This window comes from Lepus europaeus, chromosome 17 (genome assembly GCF_033115175.1).
Source record: "Lepus europaeus isolate LE1 chromosome 17, mLepTim1.pri, whole genome shotgun sequence".
Lineage (NCBI taxonomy): Eukaryota > Metazoa > Chordata > Mammalia > Lagomorpha > Leporidae > Lepus > Lepus europaeus.
In genome coordinates, this window is record NC_084843.1 from 5,764,037 (window position 1) to 5,780,145 (window position 16,109).

At 53.9% G+C, this 16,109-nt stretch overlaps 2 protein-coding genes across 4 annotated transcripts in view; one reads left to right on the plus strand and one right to left on the minus strand.

The window, feature by feature from the left end:
- DHX32 (DEAH-box helicase 32 (putative)) overlaps positions 1-3,664 on the plus strand; it is a 64,496-nt gene extending 60,832 nt beyond the window's left edge. For both annotated transcript variants that reach the window (XM_062215002.1, XM_062215003.1), the window contains exon 12: positions 469-3,664. In XM_062215002.1, coding sequence (XP_062070986.1) covers positions 469-631 — 163 coding nt within the window. In that variant the 3' untranslated portion in view covers positions 632-3,664. The remainder of the gene's footprint in view (positions 1-468) is intronic.
- BCCIP (BRCA2 and CDKN1A interacting protein) lies at positions 722-16,046 on the minus strand. Of its 2 annotated transcripts, XM_062215008.1 has the most exons (8): positions 15,847-16,046; positions 10,144-10,218; positions 9,483-9,563; positions 4,636-4,725; positions 3,874-4,061; positions 2,201-2,375; positions 1,118-1,163; positions 722-1,005 (listed from the first exon to the last, which is right to left on the minus strand). In XM_062215008.1, exons 1-8 carry the CDS (start codon positions 16,012-16,014, stop codon positions 950-952), a joined length of 879 nt encoding a protein of 292 aa, XP_062070992.1. In that variant the 5' UTR covers positions 16,015-16,046; the 3' UTR covers positions 722-949. The 2 variants fall into 2 exon arrangements, with proteins under 2 accessions (XP_062070992.1, XP_062070991.1); XM_062215007.1 differs by having other exon boundaries at positions 722-1,163; positions 15,847-16,045.
- Positions 16,047-16,109: the final 63 nt, after the last annotated feature.

The window sequence follows — 16,109 nt, forward strand, 5'->3', positions numbered from 1 at the left end:
TCGACTCCACCATGATCCCCAAGGCACCTCTCCCTTTGAGGTTACGAAACAGGACAGCGCAGAAATGTAGGAGAAAGTATAGCGTGTCTTTAACAAGACGCTGGAGTGCACTGCGCAGGTGCAGGGACCCTGAGGAGAACGGGCGTGGCCTTCTCTCTGTGAGAGGAGCTGGTTGAGCAGGGAACGGGAGCGGGGACGTGAGGGAGAAGAGACAGCCAGGGGGGGCTGCCGCCAGCGGTCAGGGCAGCGGCCTGATACCAGGGAGCCAGCTCACTCTGGAAACCAGCTGGGCTGCGCGTGCACATCAGGAAGTCTCTATTGCAGTGGGGCGGAGTGGGGTCTGCCAGGTGTAGCAGCAGATGCCCCGGGGAATCTGGGAAGGGCTCAGGCATAATACTAGGCGTCCCTTAGCCCCACACGCCCTCCCCCATCCCCACCCCCACTAATGGTTTTGTTTTAAACGAACAGATTCATGCAGCTGGCACCACAGTACTATTTCAGTAATCTGCCTCCTAGTGAGAGTAAGGATATTTTACAACAAGTGATGGATCACCTGGCCCCGATCTCCACGATGAAAAAGGAGGGTGAGAAGTGCCCTGAGAGCACCGAACAGCGATGCACGGTCCAGTGACTGCCAAGCTCCCCGCGCAAAGCCCCGGGGCGCCTGCCCCACGAGCACCACGCCCCGCAGGATAGTGCTGAAGGAGTAATGCTTGGTATGTGCTCTTAAAATAAAAATAGAGGAGTTTTATTGAGTTCTTTAAATTACTGTTCCATATTTTTCTTCTCATTGGAAAAGTTTTTAAACATCCATTCACAATCTGACCCAGATTTTTAAAGATACAAATACTGTAAATGTGTCCCAGACACATGGAACAGAACCCTACTTTTTGTAGAGGACTTCAAATAAAGTCACGAGTTTTTCAGTAAACTGCCACTGCGTTTTCTGTCATTTTCCAAAGACGAGCCCAGCCCTGTCCGTGGCAAATGGGTTAGACAGACAGATGGTCTTTCAGTTTATCCATGATCTCGTCCATCTTGTCGCCTGGAATCACCATCACAGTCCTCATGGGCTTCATGGGAACATCATCAAAAGACCATCTGCCTCCCAGACAGGTGTCGCTGTCCTCCTGCACCGAGTAGCTGAACTTCAGGACTGCCTTCTACAGACAGAAAACCGTGGGTTAAAAACGGGCAGCCCAACAGCAAATCTCATCTAACCCACAACAAAGATTACTGTTTGGCATGTGTTTCAACAAGACTGACAGTGACAGGAAGCAACACTTGAACAAAGGAGAACTTGAACTTGAACGGTCACGCCGGCAGACATAAAGCGCTCAGCAGATGTGTGCACGGAACACGGCTAGAGCCGCCACTTCTCAGCAGTGAGGCAGCAGCCAATGATGTTACCGTCACCACCCACCCACACTGTCACCATTCCCAAGGCTTTCATTCTCAAAAGGGTCTGTGACAGACAAGAGAAAATAAAATGTTCAGCTCTGGTAATTAACAAGAAGAATCAGCCTTCAAACGCTGGTCTGTTCCCATTCCCCCAGCTCTTCCTCCACGTAAAGCGTGGATACAAAGGAAGTCTGCACAGCCGGCCATATCAAAACACCCATTCTACAAGCGTGACATGCGCCAGCCGAGGTGAAGACAAGTTTGTTTTTAATTCTACTTCCTGGGAAACAAGGACAGAGCTGAACCTGCACTGAAGTCTCAACGGGGAGAACTGACATCATCCAATTCAGGAAAAGTGGTCCCCCCAGATCTGTGATGACTGAGAAATGCTCTCGGCACTCAGCCCTCCATCACGGTAGGAGAAAGCGCACCAGCAGGTCCACGCACACACACAGGGCGCGAGCAGCAGCTCCGGGCCAACGGCTGTGCCGTCTCAGATGACTTCCCTCCTGGCCCACGTCTGCGAGCCAGGCTGACGTCTACCTCACAGCGCAAGGTCCCAGGCAGCACAGCAAACAGACAATGCCCGGTGACCGCTAGCCGGTCAGCAGCTTTTCTCCTCCTGCCCCTTGGGGCGTGTGAGGCGACATGCCAGGAACTGTCAGCTGCCAGCCGACAGGGACATGGAACAGAGTGGCTATACTCGGAGGACTGACATAAAATGGGAGAATAAGAAACCTGGATTATTTCTAAGAAAATTCTTATTTAAATCTAAACGGGTGAAACGGGATAGTCTTACCTCATAGAAAAATTCTTCCTCTGCGTTTGCAAACATTAACTCTTCTTTCTTTTGGCCGCTCCGTTTCTTCTTGGAACTGCCTTTTCCTGCTTCCACAAATGTCTTGCTGATCAGCAGGTAGAAGCAGCACTTCCCGCACGGCTTATTGGTCTTGTGTGCCTCCGCGAGCTCTTTCCTACAAGACACAGAACACGCCGCTGCTGAGAGGCGACCCCCACCCCGAGCAGAGCACACAGCGCTCAGGGAGGCAGCTTTCCAGGGCTCCGCAGTGGGCTTCCTGGACGGGCGTTCAGGCTGGGCACTGCTAAAGCGATGGCTGTGCTGGTGCAGTCGGTCACACTTCAGCTGAGGGCGTCACGTCTGTGAACAGCGTGAGGAAACCCGACTGCGCTCAGCTGTCGACACAGCAGCTCACAGGCCTGCTCGGCGTCACTGCCCCGCCTGTGCAGAGGTCAAAAACGTCTCAGAGTCTGAATGTTTCCATGGCGGCGACCCTTACCTGGCACACAGCGGCGCCGCCCTATCCGGTCAGGACAGGAGCCCGTGGCAGGGACTCGGGACTCCAGAACTGCTTCCTGACCTGCTGCACAGACGGCCACAGCCTGAGTTCAGAACAGTTCATGGAGTGGCAGTGACGGCTTCATGTCCTGACAGCGGCACAGCCCTGCGTGCCGGCCGCCCCGCGACAGAAATGAGCTTGCTTCCCAAAGGACTGGGGAAAGCACGCTCTGCGAAGCCACGGCACGGTGGGCTCCAGCTAACCAGAGACCAAAGCAAGGGGCAAAGGGCACTCATGGCAGGACAAGTGCGTCTCAGCGGCAGCTGAGGGTGGGAGGCCGCGCACCGAGCCAGACCTCAGGGTCCCCGAGCAGTGCCACACCACAGCCACGGACGGGGCCACAGCACAGGCACCGTGACGTCTGAGAAGGAACACTGCGTAAGGCCTGCGTCTGCACTGCATCTGTGTTTCAAGCACAGGCGACTTCACTCAGCTAAGAGACTCCACAGCTCTTCCTGAAAATCTCTCTGTAAACGTCTAACTCCGACATTAAAAAACAACCCCAAGAAGCCAGAAACACAGAGTCAGAACTAGGGTCTCACTGACTATGAAGCACACGAGTGGATCTGGGAATGCTGCTGTTCTGTTACTGCTGTAATGTGTCAGATGTGAGTAAAAGTCTGTGTGAGATCGTCTACCTGGGCCAGGCATTTGGCACAGCAGCCGAGTTCCTGCTGGGACAGGAGCCCCCACACTGGAGCCTCCACTTCCAATCCAGCTTCCTGCCACTGGGCACCAGGGGAGGTGGCAAATGACCACTCCTGTCCTTGGGTTCTTGCTGTCCACCTGAGTTCCAGACTCCAGGCTGTTGTGGGCATTCCTGGGTGGGGTGAACTAGTGGATGGAAGGGCTCTGTTTCTGTCTGACTTTCAAATAAAATGAAAATAAAAATTTGAAAAAAAAAATTCAGCTACTTCAATACCATTTATTGTCAAAAATAATCAAAAACCTGATTACTGTTAATGTATGCACCTCACAGGATGTTTGCTCTAGCCTCGTCACACTAAACTTAACCAAGGGTAGAACGCACTAGTACCCCATATTCCACAGAAGTCCCGTGACTGATCTCGCGAGGACAGGTTCCCGCTCAGGGGCATTTTGCAAAGGCTCTTACTGCAGCTGCTGGTGCATGGGCAGAGCGATCTGCGGGGGGACGTTGATGAGCCTCTCGCTCAGGAGGAAGCCCACAGGCTTGCTGGCGTCCTGCAGGAGCGCGTCCAGCTGTTCCACCACACTCTTCTCACAGCTCTTCTCACAGCAGCTTAGAATCAGCTCTTTAATTTGCTCAGCACACGGGGTACCCTGGAAAGCAAAGAGACCCCAGCCCATCACTGACAGGACAGACGCGAAGGTGAGCCCTCCCTCTTGGCCTCACAGCTGAGGGTAGCTCAGCCCTGGCCTTCAGTGTCTTGTGTCTTCAGCGCTGACTGCTTAAGTACTTCTCAAAGTAACTACCCTGGTTAGTTAGCACCCCACGGTCCGTGCCCACGAGAGGGTTTCGGTGAACACTGACAGTGCAGGAGCAATTCTAGTCTCAGACACGAGGAAGTAACCAGACAGGTGACTTTCAAAGTGAAGATGGAAGTAGCTGCATCGTATTCTGGGAGGTGAGCTGCTTTACCTGACTCAGTAATGGCCTCACTAAGGAGCCTCAACCACAGCGACAGACAGCTCCTTGTCGTCGGCAGACCAGGGACAGGACGAGTCCCGGGCCAAGGGGATGACCACCTTCCCGTGAGAGAGCAGCGGTCACCAGATCTCCTAGGAACACACATCCCCCACTTACACTAGGGCACACAATACTTCCATTAAGCTGTAAATGAAAGTGGTTTTGGCCCACCTAACAACCAGCCCAATGCCTCCGGGTGAAACTGACCTTTCTCTCGGTTAAATTTAAAAGGCTTATGAAGCCGAAAATCTCATCTTCATCCATATCATCATCGCTGTCTTCTGAAACATCTGTTTGCTATTTTAAAAAGAAAAATATTTAAATTTTATATTTATTTTATAGTTCAGTTTTATACTTAAAAAAGAAGTGTAGTACCAAGTCTTGGAATCTAAGCCACTTTTTTTTTTTTTTTTAACTTTTCGGAAGCTAAACACTGCTTTACTGCCGTCTTAGGAAAGCTCTGTATCCTAAACACCGTGTGACCTTCCTCATGCCCCTCCCGCCCACGACTCTGCCTCTTTGACACCTGGACGAACTCGTCCTCTCTGAATTTCTTTATACCTGACTCTTAAGACATCTATCTCCCTTTGCCAGAGTCACAATATAGCACGACTCCAGAGAAGATAAAACTCATCAAATCAGTGAAATTTGTCTTTCTAAACTAACCGGCTGGAGCCAACACTGCTGGCCACAAAACTGTCCCACCACGGCCAGCATCAGGGCCAAGCAGGTTAAACTTACACCTGTGATGCCGGCATCCCATAAGAGCAGTGGTTTGAGTCCCAGCTGCTCCACTTCCAATCCAGCTCCTTGCCAACATGCCTTGGAAAGCAGTGGAGGAAGGCGTGGGCCCTTACGGCCATTTGGTGAGTGAATCAGGGGATGGAATATCTCTCCCTCTCTCTCTAACTCTGCCCTTCAAATAAATAAATCTTTTGTAAAAAACAAAAAACCTGTCCCACCTAAAACCCATGCTGCCAAAGCACTTGTCAGTCTGGTCTATCAATGAAACCGACAAGGCTTACACCTACCACGTGGGCAGGAGAGAAAACAGGAACACAAAAATGGAAATGATGAGCTAAGAAAAGTGAATTATTGGACACAGAGGTTAAAACCCTGTTTCTCATGCTGGAGTACCTGGATTCAACTCTTGGCTCTACTACAGATTCCAACTGGAGCTAGAGAGGCAGCAGGTACTGGGCCAACTCGTAGGGTCCCTGCTGCCCATGTGTGAGACCAGGCTCCCAGCTCTGGTCTGGCTCAGATCCAGGCATTCGTGGAGTGAACCAGCAGACAAGAGCTGTCTTCTGTCTCTCAATTTTGTAAAAGGCAGGACGGGTGGGTCCAGGTTGAGGAAGTGACCTGTTAAGATTCCTGCATCAGGGCCAGTGTTGTGTGGCACTGCATCCCTTATGGGCACTGGTTCAAGTCCCAGCTGCTCCATTTCCAATCCAGCTCCCTGCTAATGTGCATGGGAAAGCAGAAGAGGATTCAAGTATTTGGGACCCTGCTACCCACGTGGGAGACCCAGATGGAGTTCCAGGCTCCTGGCTTTGTCCTGGCCCAACCCGGAAGTTGAGGCCATTTAGGGAGTGAACCAGTGGATGGAAGATCTCTCACCCTCTGTCTCTGTAAGTCTACTTTAATAAATAAAACTTAAAAAAAAAAAAAAAAAGTGCCTATGTCACATATCGGCATCCTGAGTTCAGCTCCCGACCCAGCTTGCTGCTCCTGCAGACCCTGGGAGGCAGCAGGTAACGTCTGAGTAATCCAGGTCTTGCCGGCCACATGGGAGCCGTTCCACTGGGATGCCTCGGTGCACCGGCCACATTCTCTCCTTTGCCCATCTGCTTGTCCAGGACACGGCAGGGAGCCTGGCACACAGTGCACTGGGATACGTGCTCAACGAACAGAATGAGGCTGCTGCTTGTATACCAAAGGACCGCTGAGATCAACAACTGCCCCAAATGTCCTCGAACCTGTCCTAGTGGAAGGGACTGAACAAAGCTCCAGCCATGCCCTTTATCCTCAGTTACTGACTTGGGTACAGTCTGCAGTCCTCAGCAAGACAGTCACGCGCTGAGGTGTCACAGGAGCTCAGCTCAGAGAACAGGGTGGGTATCAGCCTCTTCAGGGGACAGGAAGTCAGCAATCAGAGACAGAAGAGACCGGGTCTGCTTGAGAGGGGTGCAGGACCTAAGCTGATGACACCATTAAGAAGGGGCATGCATTTGGTGCAGCAACTGTCACTTAGAACATGCACATCCTATGTTGGAATGCCTGGTTCAAGTCCCAGCTCTGCTTCCACTTCAGCTTCCTGCTAATGTACACCCTGGGAAAGAGGCAGATGACAGCTCAAGTGCTTGGGTCCCTGCCACCCACATGGACAACCTGGAAGGTGTTCCTGGCTCCTGGCTTCAGCTTGACACCCCTGGCGTTTGAGGAGTGAACCAGTGATGAAAGATCTTTCTGTTTCAAATAAGAAATAATAATAAAAGGCAACACAAAACATGAACCTGGTTGTTGGGGATCACCATTCCCTCCTGTTGTAACAGGAAATGGTGGAGTGGCTGAGGTAAAGCCTCAAATGCCAGAAACTATGTGCCAAGGTGAGAGAATTCTTAGGTTTAACAAAGCAAGATGAAAACAGAAGTAGAGAGAGAAGGTAACTCATGAGGCGCCAGCCTCACGAGAGGACTACCAGCATGTCTGCTCACAGAGGAGGAGAATGAAGTTCAGAGGAAAAGCAACGGATGAATCAGTTTTCCTTCTCCAAGATCAACCTGACAGTCTGCGGCCACCAGAGTACCTGCGGCCACCGCAGCAAAGCCCGGGCAGTGACGGCAGACCAAAGGCCAGGCCAAGGACAGGGGACCCTCAGTGTCAAGCCCTGAGACCCTGGAATTGCTAACAAGGCTCAGGTGGTGAGCTGGGACACACTCCATGTCCCCTCCTGCAGGTCTGTCATCCAGGAAGCACCTCACAGGGTCTGCCACGGGTCCTTCCTCAGGTCACAATCACATCGCCACCCACCCGCCTCTGCCTGCCCCAGGAAATAACAACACCCGTCCTACCCCCCAGCCTTCCTAAGCCTCTTCATTTTTCACACAGTTCTAGTGCGTAAGTGCTGGGCAATTCATGACAGCCGAGAGCGTGGTGAAGCCTCTCCCCTCAGTCTCCAGCTTCTCCCTCCGACTCACCCACAGGCAACCTGCTGTTCTCCCCGACGCTTTGCTCTCTGCGACCCTAGGGACTGCCTGCTAAAGGGGAATCCAAACCCCCTCAATCCTAAAGGCTCCAGGAAAAGTCCTAGGATCAACACGGCAGGTGTGACTGTGGACACGAGAAGCCGTAATTGTAACTAGAGTTACCTGCGTGACTGGCCATTTACAAGGCTGAGCTCCTGCTAGCTGACCAGCTCTCCAGGATGAAGCAGCTGCCTCTCGCCAGGAGCTACAGACGGCCTTTATCTGCCAGAGAGCAGGCAGTCTACCAAAGAGAAGTGACCGCAGGTTACGTTTCTCTGGTTTCTTTACACGTCCTGCCACAAGGTCACTAATGTCATCAGAGGTCTGAGAAGTGTCCATTCTGTTTAGTAACAAAGATGTTGGTGGCCCTAACATTCAGGGTCAGAATTTTAGTGGCATAAAAGATTACAGTGTTTGAGGAACCACAGGAGAGGAGGTAGGAACCGTGAGTAAGATCACATTTCAGGGATTCTGGCTTTGAAGACAGTGAGACTGCTGACGGAGAGGGTAGCCTGGAGCTTGACTGACAGGGAGTTTTTGGTTTGTTTTTCATAGTGGGCTATAGAACAGGGGTTAGGAATAATAAGAGAACATCAACAGTGCCAGCCACACATGGCTCACGCCTGCCATGTGCCAGCCACTGCTCTGAGTGCTCAGCAGGTCCTCTGCTTCACCTCCCAGCCTGCAAGCCCGGTGCTGGCGTCATCTGCAGAAACGGAAACCTTCCACTGCTGCGGCGGACGGCGTCTTCCAGACGGCCCAGTGCTCTGTCCTGTCCCTCGTTCTCTTCTGACAACGTGACCCACACTCCTCCCATCGAGTGGGGCCCTGGGGAGTTGTCTGCTGATCAAATGACTGGTGACAATGACACCATCCCACAATTCTAAGCACTTCCGCCTGGCTCTTTCAGGGTGCTTGCTCTTGGAACCCAGCGTGTAGAGGGGCCCACATGGAAAGGAACCCAGGCGCCGCCTCACCGTCCAGGGTGGGCTCCCGACGGACAGCCAGCTAACTTGGTAGTCAAGTGAGTCACGTGTCATCTTGGACGAGAATCCTCCAGCCCCGGCTGAGCCTCTCAGGCTCATGGGACACGGAACGGGAGCAGAGATGAGTCATGCCCACGAAGCCTCATCCAGCCTCCAGCGCCCAGAGCTCTGCTCCGACACTAAGCCATGCGGCAGCTCGTTAGGCAGCAACGGGAACCTGGACAGGCCACCAGAGAGCAAGGACTCGATCCAGTCCTTGTTTTGCTGGACTCTAAACCTGAAAACGACAACAACTCCCTCCTTCGAATGCTCCTCTCCGGCTTAGCACGTTGCCCACCACTTCCCTCCGCCTCTCCAGTCACGCCTCCGGTCTCCTGCACTGGCTCTGTGCTGCATGTCACTCATCCGAGCCCTGGTGCTGTTACCAGGGTGCCTGCCCCCTGCCCACCCTGGGCACTCCCAGCCACTCCCCGCCCTCCATGGCCATCTATCTGCTGCCCAGTGCATCTCTTCCATACATCACAGGGCAGCTCGAACTCAAAAGGCATGAATGCAGACCCACGTGTCCCTCTTCCTCCTCCAGCTGCTGTCTCGGGTGCTCCAGCCCGGACTCCTTTTCCTCTCTCGGGTGCCAACCACACACTACGCCCCTCGTATTTCATCTCCCACGTGTCCTCTGAATCAGCCCGCTCCTCCCTCGCCATTGCCTTCCCTGCACTGCCGCAACGGCCTTCCTCCCAACGCAGTCACACTTCCGCCGACTGGAGCCGGACAGGACAGGGGACCAGGGCACCAGCATCGGCACAGCTGTCCTGCTTACCTTAATCACACTCCCAACATGGTTCTGCTGAATCAAGAGATCTGTTAGTTCTGCCGTGTTCACAGGAGCCTTTAGGAACAGCTAGAAGGGGAGAAAGTTACTTTCAATTAAGGTCAAAGCATCATTTCTAAAAACTTCAAATCCCATGTTCAAATAAAAATTGCAATGACTCCATCAAGATGACCTAGAAAAGCAACCCCAGGAGGAAAAGAAATTCACAGGAGAGTGAACACGGAAGGGAAGATTTCAAGAAAGAGGGTCCTGGGGGTGGTACTGGAGGGTCAGAAAAGGGAAAGGAGTAGGGGAGGGAAGAAGATGGACTCAGACCGCAGCATCTGGCAGAGGTCAGAGCGCCAAAGCCATGCGGTACAGGGGGAGGAGTCAGACGGAGCAGCAAGCACGTGTGGGCGTGAATTACAGAGAACAGGACAGCAGCTGGCACAGTGAGCGGACGAGAAGGAGGGACACAGGCTGCTTGGACACACTCACCAGGGGGTCTGGGCGCAGGGGCAGGGGCGTTAGCCCTGGGGAGGAGGACATTCCTCCTTCCAGGGAGGGTGCAACACACAGCAATTCTGAGAGGATGCAGCCAGGCAGCATGCAGCATGGCCTGGCTTTTCTTAGATGAAGAAATGTACGCGTAGTAAGAAAAAGACAATACCTGCTGCAGTAACTTCTTAATTCCATCATAATCATTATCCGAGATGGAGTAAGCTTCAAAATCAATATTCACTTCCTGTAAATAATATACAAAACAGGTCACCACACATTTTTTAAAATGACATTATTTTAAAATGGCGTTATTTTCTAATTTGCAGATTCTTTTTTCTATTTGTTCTACAGAAGATACCAGAAAAAGGACAAGAAGACAACGTTACTTGAAGAGCTATGAATGCCTGGACTTCAAACAGGCCGCCACTGCCCATTCCACGTGCACGGGTCAGACAGCGCCTTCACGGCGTTCTCCCCCGCGACACAGCAGCCCAGGAGGAACAGACACCCCGAGGGACCGGGTTTAAATGCTGAGCCAGTGTGGCCCAGACACAGCAGTGACAGCAGTTACTGACTGGACTGCAAAGGGTGGGCAAAGAACAAGAGTTCCAGGAACTGCCTCGGGCGCGGCTCAGCCCATGGCTGGGCTACCCTTTGCTCACTGAGCAGGCGCTCAGAGCACACGCGTGGTGCCACCGTGCGGGCGCCCGGGGTGAAGTGGGAAGCATTGAATGGCCCTGCCCACGTGAAGTTCATGGTTTGGCCAGGAAACAGGCGTCAGGGCACACGGAAAGAACGTCAAGTTCAACCATCCTCGCCCACGCTGCGAAACAGAGGAACATAGGAGGCCAGCCTGTCAGAAAGGCTTTCCTAAAGCAGTGACGCCGAGCTGGGAACTGGCACAAGCAGAAGGCTCCTGGCCAGAGCGCAGCAGTGGCCAAAGAAGGCCCAAAGGCTGAAGGGAGCGTGCTGAGTCCACAGGGCTAGGAGGAGGTTCGCAGCTGAGCTCCCCGAGAAACCTCTGCAAAACAGACTCTAAGGGAAAAGTCACTGAGATGCACCACAAACAACTGCGCTACTTCACGCCAAACAAAACCTTGGATGCGGCCGGCGCCGCGGCTCAATAGGCTAATCCTCCGCCTTGCGGCGCCGGCACACCGGGTTCTAGTCCCGGTCGGGGCACCGATCCTGTCCCAGTTGCCCCTCTTCCAGGCCAGCTCTCTGCTGTGGCCAGGGAGTGCAGTGGAGGATGGCCCAAGTGCTTGGGCCCTGCACCCCATGGGAGACCAGGAGAAGCCCCTGGCTCCTGCCATCGGATCAGCGCGGTGCGCCGGCCACAGCGCGCCAACCGCGGCGGCCATTGGAGGGTGAACCAACGGCAAAGGAAGATCTTTCTCTCTGTCTCTCTCTCTCGCTGTCCACTCTGCCTGTCAAAAAAAATAAAAAATAAAAAAAAAAACCTTGGATGCTTTCCAATGCTCCACACATCCGTCCGCCCCTGCGGACTCTCAATCACGTCCTGGTGCGTGGCACACCAGCCTGGGGCTCTGCTCCAACAGTACGGTCGGACACACCTCAGGTTCTCTAGGTTTGGAATCTGGCTCTGAGCTGCAGGATGTCGGCAAGAAAGCAGACCTGGCTTTTGCCTTGCTGTCATGCATCTATTTAATACACTCCCTTGGCTGATCCACCCGCCAGAGCCTGGACATCACACCCAGCTCGCTTCAGATCCTGACTCCGAAGCAGATTCCACCACACTGTGTGTAAAACCCAGGGCACTGGCTGGGGAAGTTCCACACAGGGTCAAACTCAACCAAATAACAAACTGTCATTATTCAATTTTTTTTTTTTTAAGATTTATTTTGCTTATTTGAAAGAGTCACAGAGAAAGGGGGAGAGAAGTCTTCCATCTGCTGGTTCACTCCCCAAATGGCCACCACAGCTGGTGCTGGGCCAGGCTGAAGCCATGAGCTTCATCTAGGTCTCCCATGTGAGTGCAGGGGCCCAGGCACTTGGGTCATCCTCTGTTGCTCTCCCAGGTGCACCAGCAGGGAGCTGGATTGGAAATGGAGCAGCCAGAACTTGAACCAGTGCCCACATGGGATGCCGGCACTACAGGCAGCAGCTTTAGCTGCTACGCCGCCGTGCCAGTCCTGGTATTCAAGTCTTAAATGTAGCCCTAAGAAATAAATTCTTCAAATAATGTTCTCCTCGCACTTTTTCCCTGTCAGGGTAAAAGCCTTGGCTCTCTGTCCTACACTGTTGTGGCCTCCCCCCTGCAGCAGACACCCAATGGGTGAGCCTCCAGAACCCTGCCCCTGAGTAGGGGTCCTCCGAGGGCGTTCCAGGGAGCAGCTCTCTGCAGAACACAGCGCTGTCTGTCTCTCTCTCTCTCTCTCTCACACACACACACACACACACCCGCTGATGCGGAATCTACAAGACTATGGCATCTAGTCTTCTTGCTCTTTTGAATAAAAATCTCTGTTGGTATTACTGTCTGCTGTAAGGAGAAATAAAGGAAAAACAAACATTCTTGTAGTCGCAGAGAAGAGCAGGGCAGAGAACCGTGGGGCAGTTCTCAGCTCCCGTAGCTCTCCTGGACAGGACCCCAGCCACTCCTAGGCCCTTTTTCCTCCAAAGTTGTCCTGGGGGCTTCCAGGAAGCACAAAGCCCCAGCCCCAGGATCACAGAGACTAAACACGCCCATCCACTCAGCACCCCTTCCTGAGGTTCCCCGACACACCCTGCTGTCACTCGGCCTGCTGCCCCACCTGGTCCTTCAAATCAGGCTCCTCAGGACGTTAAATAACCACGCACACAGTTCCTTATTTCCGCTACACCACAAGCACATGTGCAGCAGATCTCCAGTTGCTAAAGGAATTCTCACGGATTCTACCCCAAGCAAATGAGCAAGCCTCCTTCAAATGAGAAAAAGGTCCACTGTGTGCATACGGGGAACTGACTAGAAGTTTCTTCAGTCCAAAGTCATAGAGGTGGGACTGGTGTTGTGGCGCAGAGGGTAAAGCCACCACCTGCGGTGCCGGCATCCCCTATTGGCACCAGTTTGAGTCCCAGCTGCTCCACTTCCAATCCAGCTCCCTGCTAATGCACCCTGGAAAAGCAGTGGAGGACGGCCCAAGTGCCTGGGCCCCTGCTACCCCTGAGACCTGGCTTTGACCTGGCCCAGCCCCACCAGGCCATTGTGGCCATCTGGGGAATGAATCTACAGATGGAAGATCGATCTCTCTCTCTCCCTCCTCACCTCCATCTGACTTTCGAATCAATCAATCAATCTTCAATTAAAAAAAAAAGTCACACAGGCCTGGGTGTTTGGCACAGGGGCAGCTTGGGATGTCACACCCCATATCAGAGTGCCTGGATTAAGTTCCGGCTTCAATTTCAATTCCAGCTTTCTGCTACTGTATACCCTGGAGACAGCAGGTAATGGCTCCAGTACCAGGGTCCCTGCCGGATGTGGAAAGCCCAGACTGACTTCCCAGCGCCTGGCTGTGACCTGGCTATTTCTGGGGAGTGAACCAGTGGATAGGAGATCTCTCTCTCTCTTCACTTTAAAATAATTAAGAAAAAAAAAAAAAGAATCATACATGTCAGGGGTAAAAATCACAATGAGGGACTGGCGCTGGGGCGTAGCAGGTAAAGCCACCACTGCAGCGCCAGCATCCCATATGGGCGCTGGTTCAAGTCCCGGCTGCTCCTCTTCCAACCCAGCTCTCTGCTATGGCCTAGGAAAGCAAAAGATGGCCCAAGTCCTTGGGCCCCTGCACCTACATGGGAGACCCGGAAGACGCTCCTGGCTTTTGGTTTTGGATCAGCCCAACTCTGGCCACTGTGGGCATTTGGGGAGTGAACCAGTGAGTGGAAAACCTCTCTCTCAGCCGGCGCCGCGGCTCACTAGGCTAATCCTCCGCCTGCAGCACCGGCACACCGGGTTCTAGTCCTGGTTGAGGCACCAGCTGTCCCGGTTGCTCCTCTTCCAGTCTAGCTCTCTGCTGTGGCCCGGGAGTGCAATGGAGGATGGCCCAAGCGCTTGGGCCCTGCACCCCATGGGAGACCAGGAGAAGCACCTGGCTCCTGGCTTTGGATCAGCACAGCGCACCAGCCATAGCGGCCATTTAGGGGGTGAACCAACGGAAGGAAGACCTTTCTCTCTGTCTCTAACTAACTCTAACTCTGCCTGTCAAAAAAAAAAAAAAAATCACAATGAGAGCAGTTAGAATTATAAAGTCTTATAACATCCCCCACTCCAGAGATTACTGTCAACGTAAGGTATTCTTTCAAAAGTTGTCAATACACAATCAAATGCACCTTGTTTCCTAAGTGCCCGCAGGCTGCACACAAGCTGTTTTCACGTAACGTGCCGAGCAGCCCCAGCTGTAAAATGATGGCAGTTCCCAACTTCACGGATTGATGTGAGCGTTCAACGAGTCAACACCAAACAGAGACTGGAGCAGCACGTACGCTGTGAGTACTACTGAGGGGTAACTTCTCACCAGCAGAACTGATCAGGGGGTGTACAAGAGTACATCAAAAAGCTCGTGGATTTAAAAGGTTAGTTTATTTTGGTGCAAAAAAATCTGAAATCCACGCAGTTTCTTGGTAACACATTTTCATGAACTTTCTGAAGTCCTCCTTGTAGGCATGGATTTCAAAAATTTTTTAAGATTTATTTATTTATTTGAAAGTCAGAGTTGCACAGAGAGAGAAGGAGAGGCAGAGAAAGAGAGAGAGAGAGAGAGAGAGAGAGAGAGAGAGAGAGAGGTCTTCCATCCGCTGGTTCACTCCCCAGTTGGCTGCAATGGCCAGAGCTGGGAAGATCCGAAGCCAGGAGCCAGGAGCGTCCTCCGGACTTGGGCCACCTTCTGCTGCTTCCCCAGGCCACAGCAGAGAGCTGGATCAGAAGTGGAGCAGCCGGGACTCGAACTGGCACCCACAGGGGATGCAGGCACTGCGGGCAGCAGCTTCACCCGCTACACCACAGCGCTGGCCTCGAATTTCAAAATTTTTTATCAAAATATGATTTAGGTCCACTTTTTAAACATTTATTTATTTAAAAGACATAGCTACAGAGAGGGAGGCAGAAACAGAGTCTTCCATCCCCAAATGGCCGCAAGGGCTGGGGCTGGACCAGGCCCAGGCCAGGAGCCCGGGGGCAGGGGTCTGGGCGCTCGGGACACCCTCCGCGGCTCTCCCAGGCGCACGGGAAGCCGAGCAGCCGGGGCTGTCACCGCCGCCCACACGGGTGCCCCTGCCAGAGGCGCCGGCCCGGGTTCCACTTGCCGCGCACCTGACGCCGCTCTGACTCCTGCTGGATTTATCAGCGGACTCCCAGCACACGTCAATGCCTATTTCGCATCTGTGATGAGCGACAGCTACACGGACGGCCCCACACACAATGCAAAAAGCACTGGTTTCCGTAACCCCAAGTTAGCGGAGCGCAGCTCCCGAGTGACGAACAATGGGGGCGGAGGTGGGAGCGGCCGGGACCCACTCCCCAGCCGCGCCCGGCTCCCACGCCCCGCGACCTCGCTGCCCGGCCCGGCCCCCGCCTGCTCCCACGCGCCCACCGCCGCCGCCTCTCCGTCCCTCGGCCGTGAGGACGCGCGGGGCACGGCCGGGGTCCCGCGCAGCCGGGACAGGATGGACTCCGAGGCCCCGCGGCCCCGCCGCCCCAGCACGGCCGCGAGCCAACCACGGCCCCGAGGGTGGGAAAGGCTGCGGCCGCCGCCACACACCCTCGGGGGCAGGGAGGCCGCCTCGCCGCGCGGCCCACACCGCGGTCCCTCGGCCTCGGTCGCCACGAAGTTTTCTCTCCGGTGTGACTCAAACCGGGGTAGCAGGTGCTTCTCACCTCGTCAACGATCTCGTCGTCCTCATCCTCTTCTTCGTCGCTGTCTTCCTCATCTTCGTCCTCATCCTCAACTTCATCTTCCTCCTCCTGCTCATCGCGCTGGACCGGAGCGCCCGGCGGCCGCGGGACCCCATTCCCGACGGCTCGCCGCTTGGACCTGGACGCCATGTTGCCTCCTGATGCACACTGCGCCTGCGCACCTCCCTGTCCTTTGACCTTCCAGACTAACCCATACCGGCTAAGGGGGTGGAACATTACAAAGG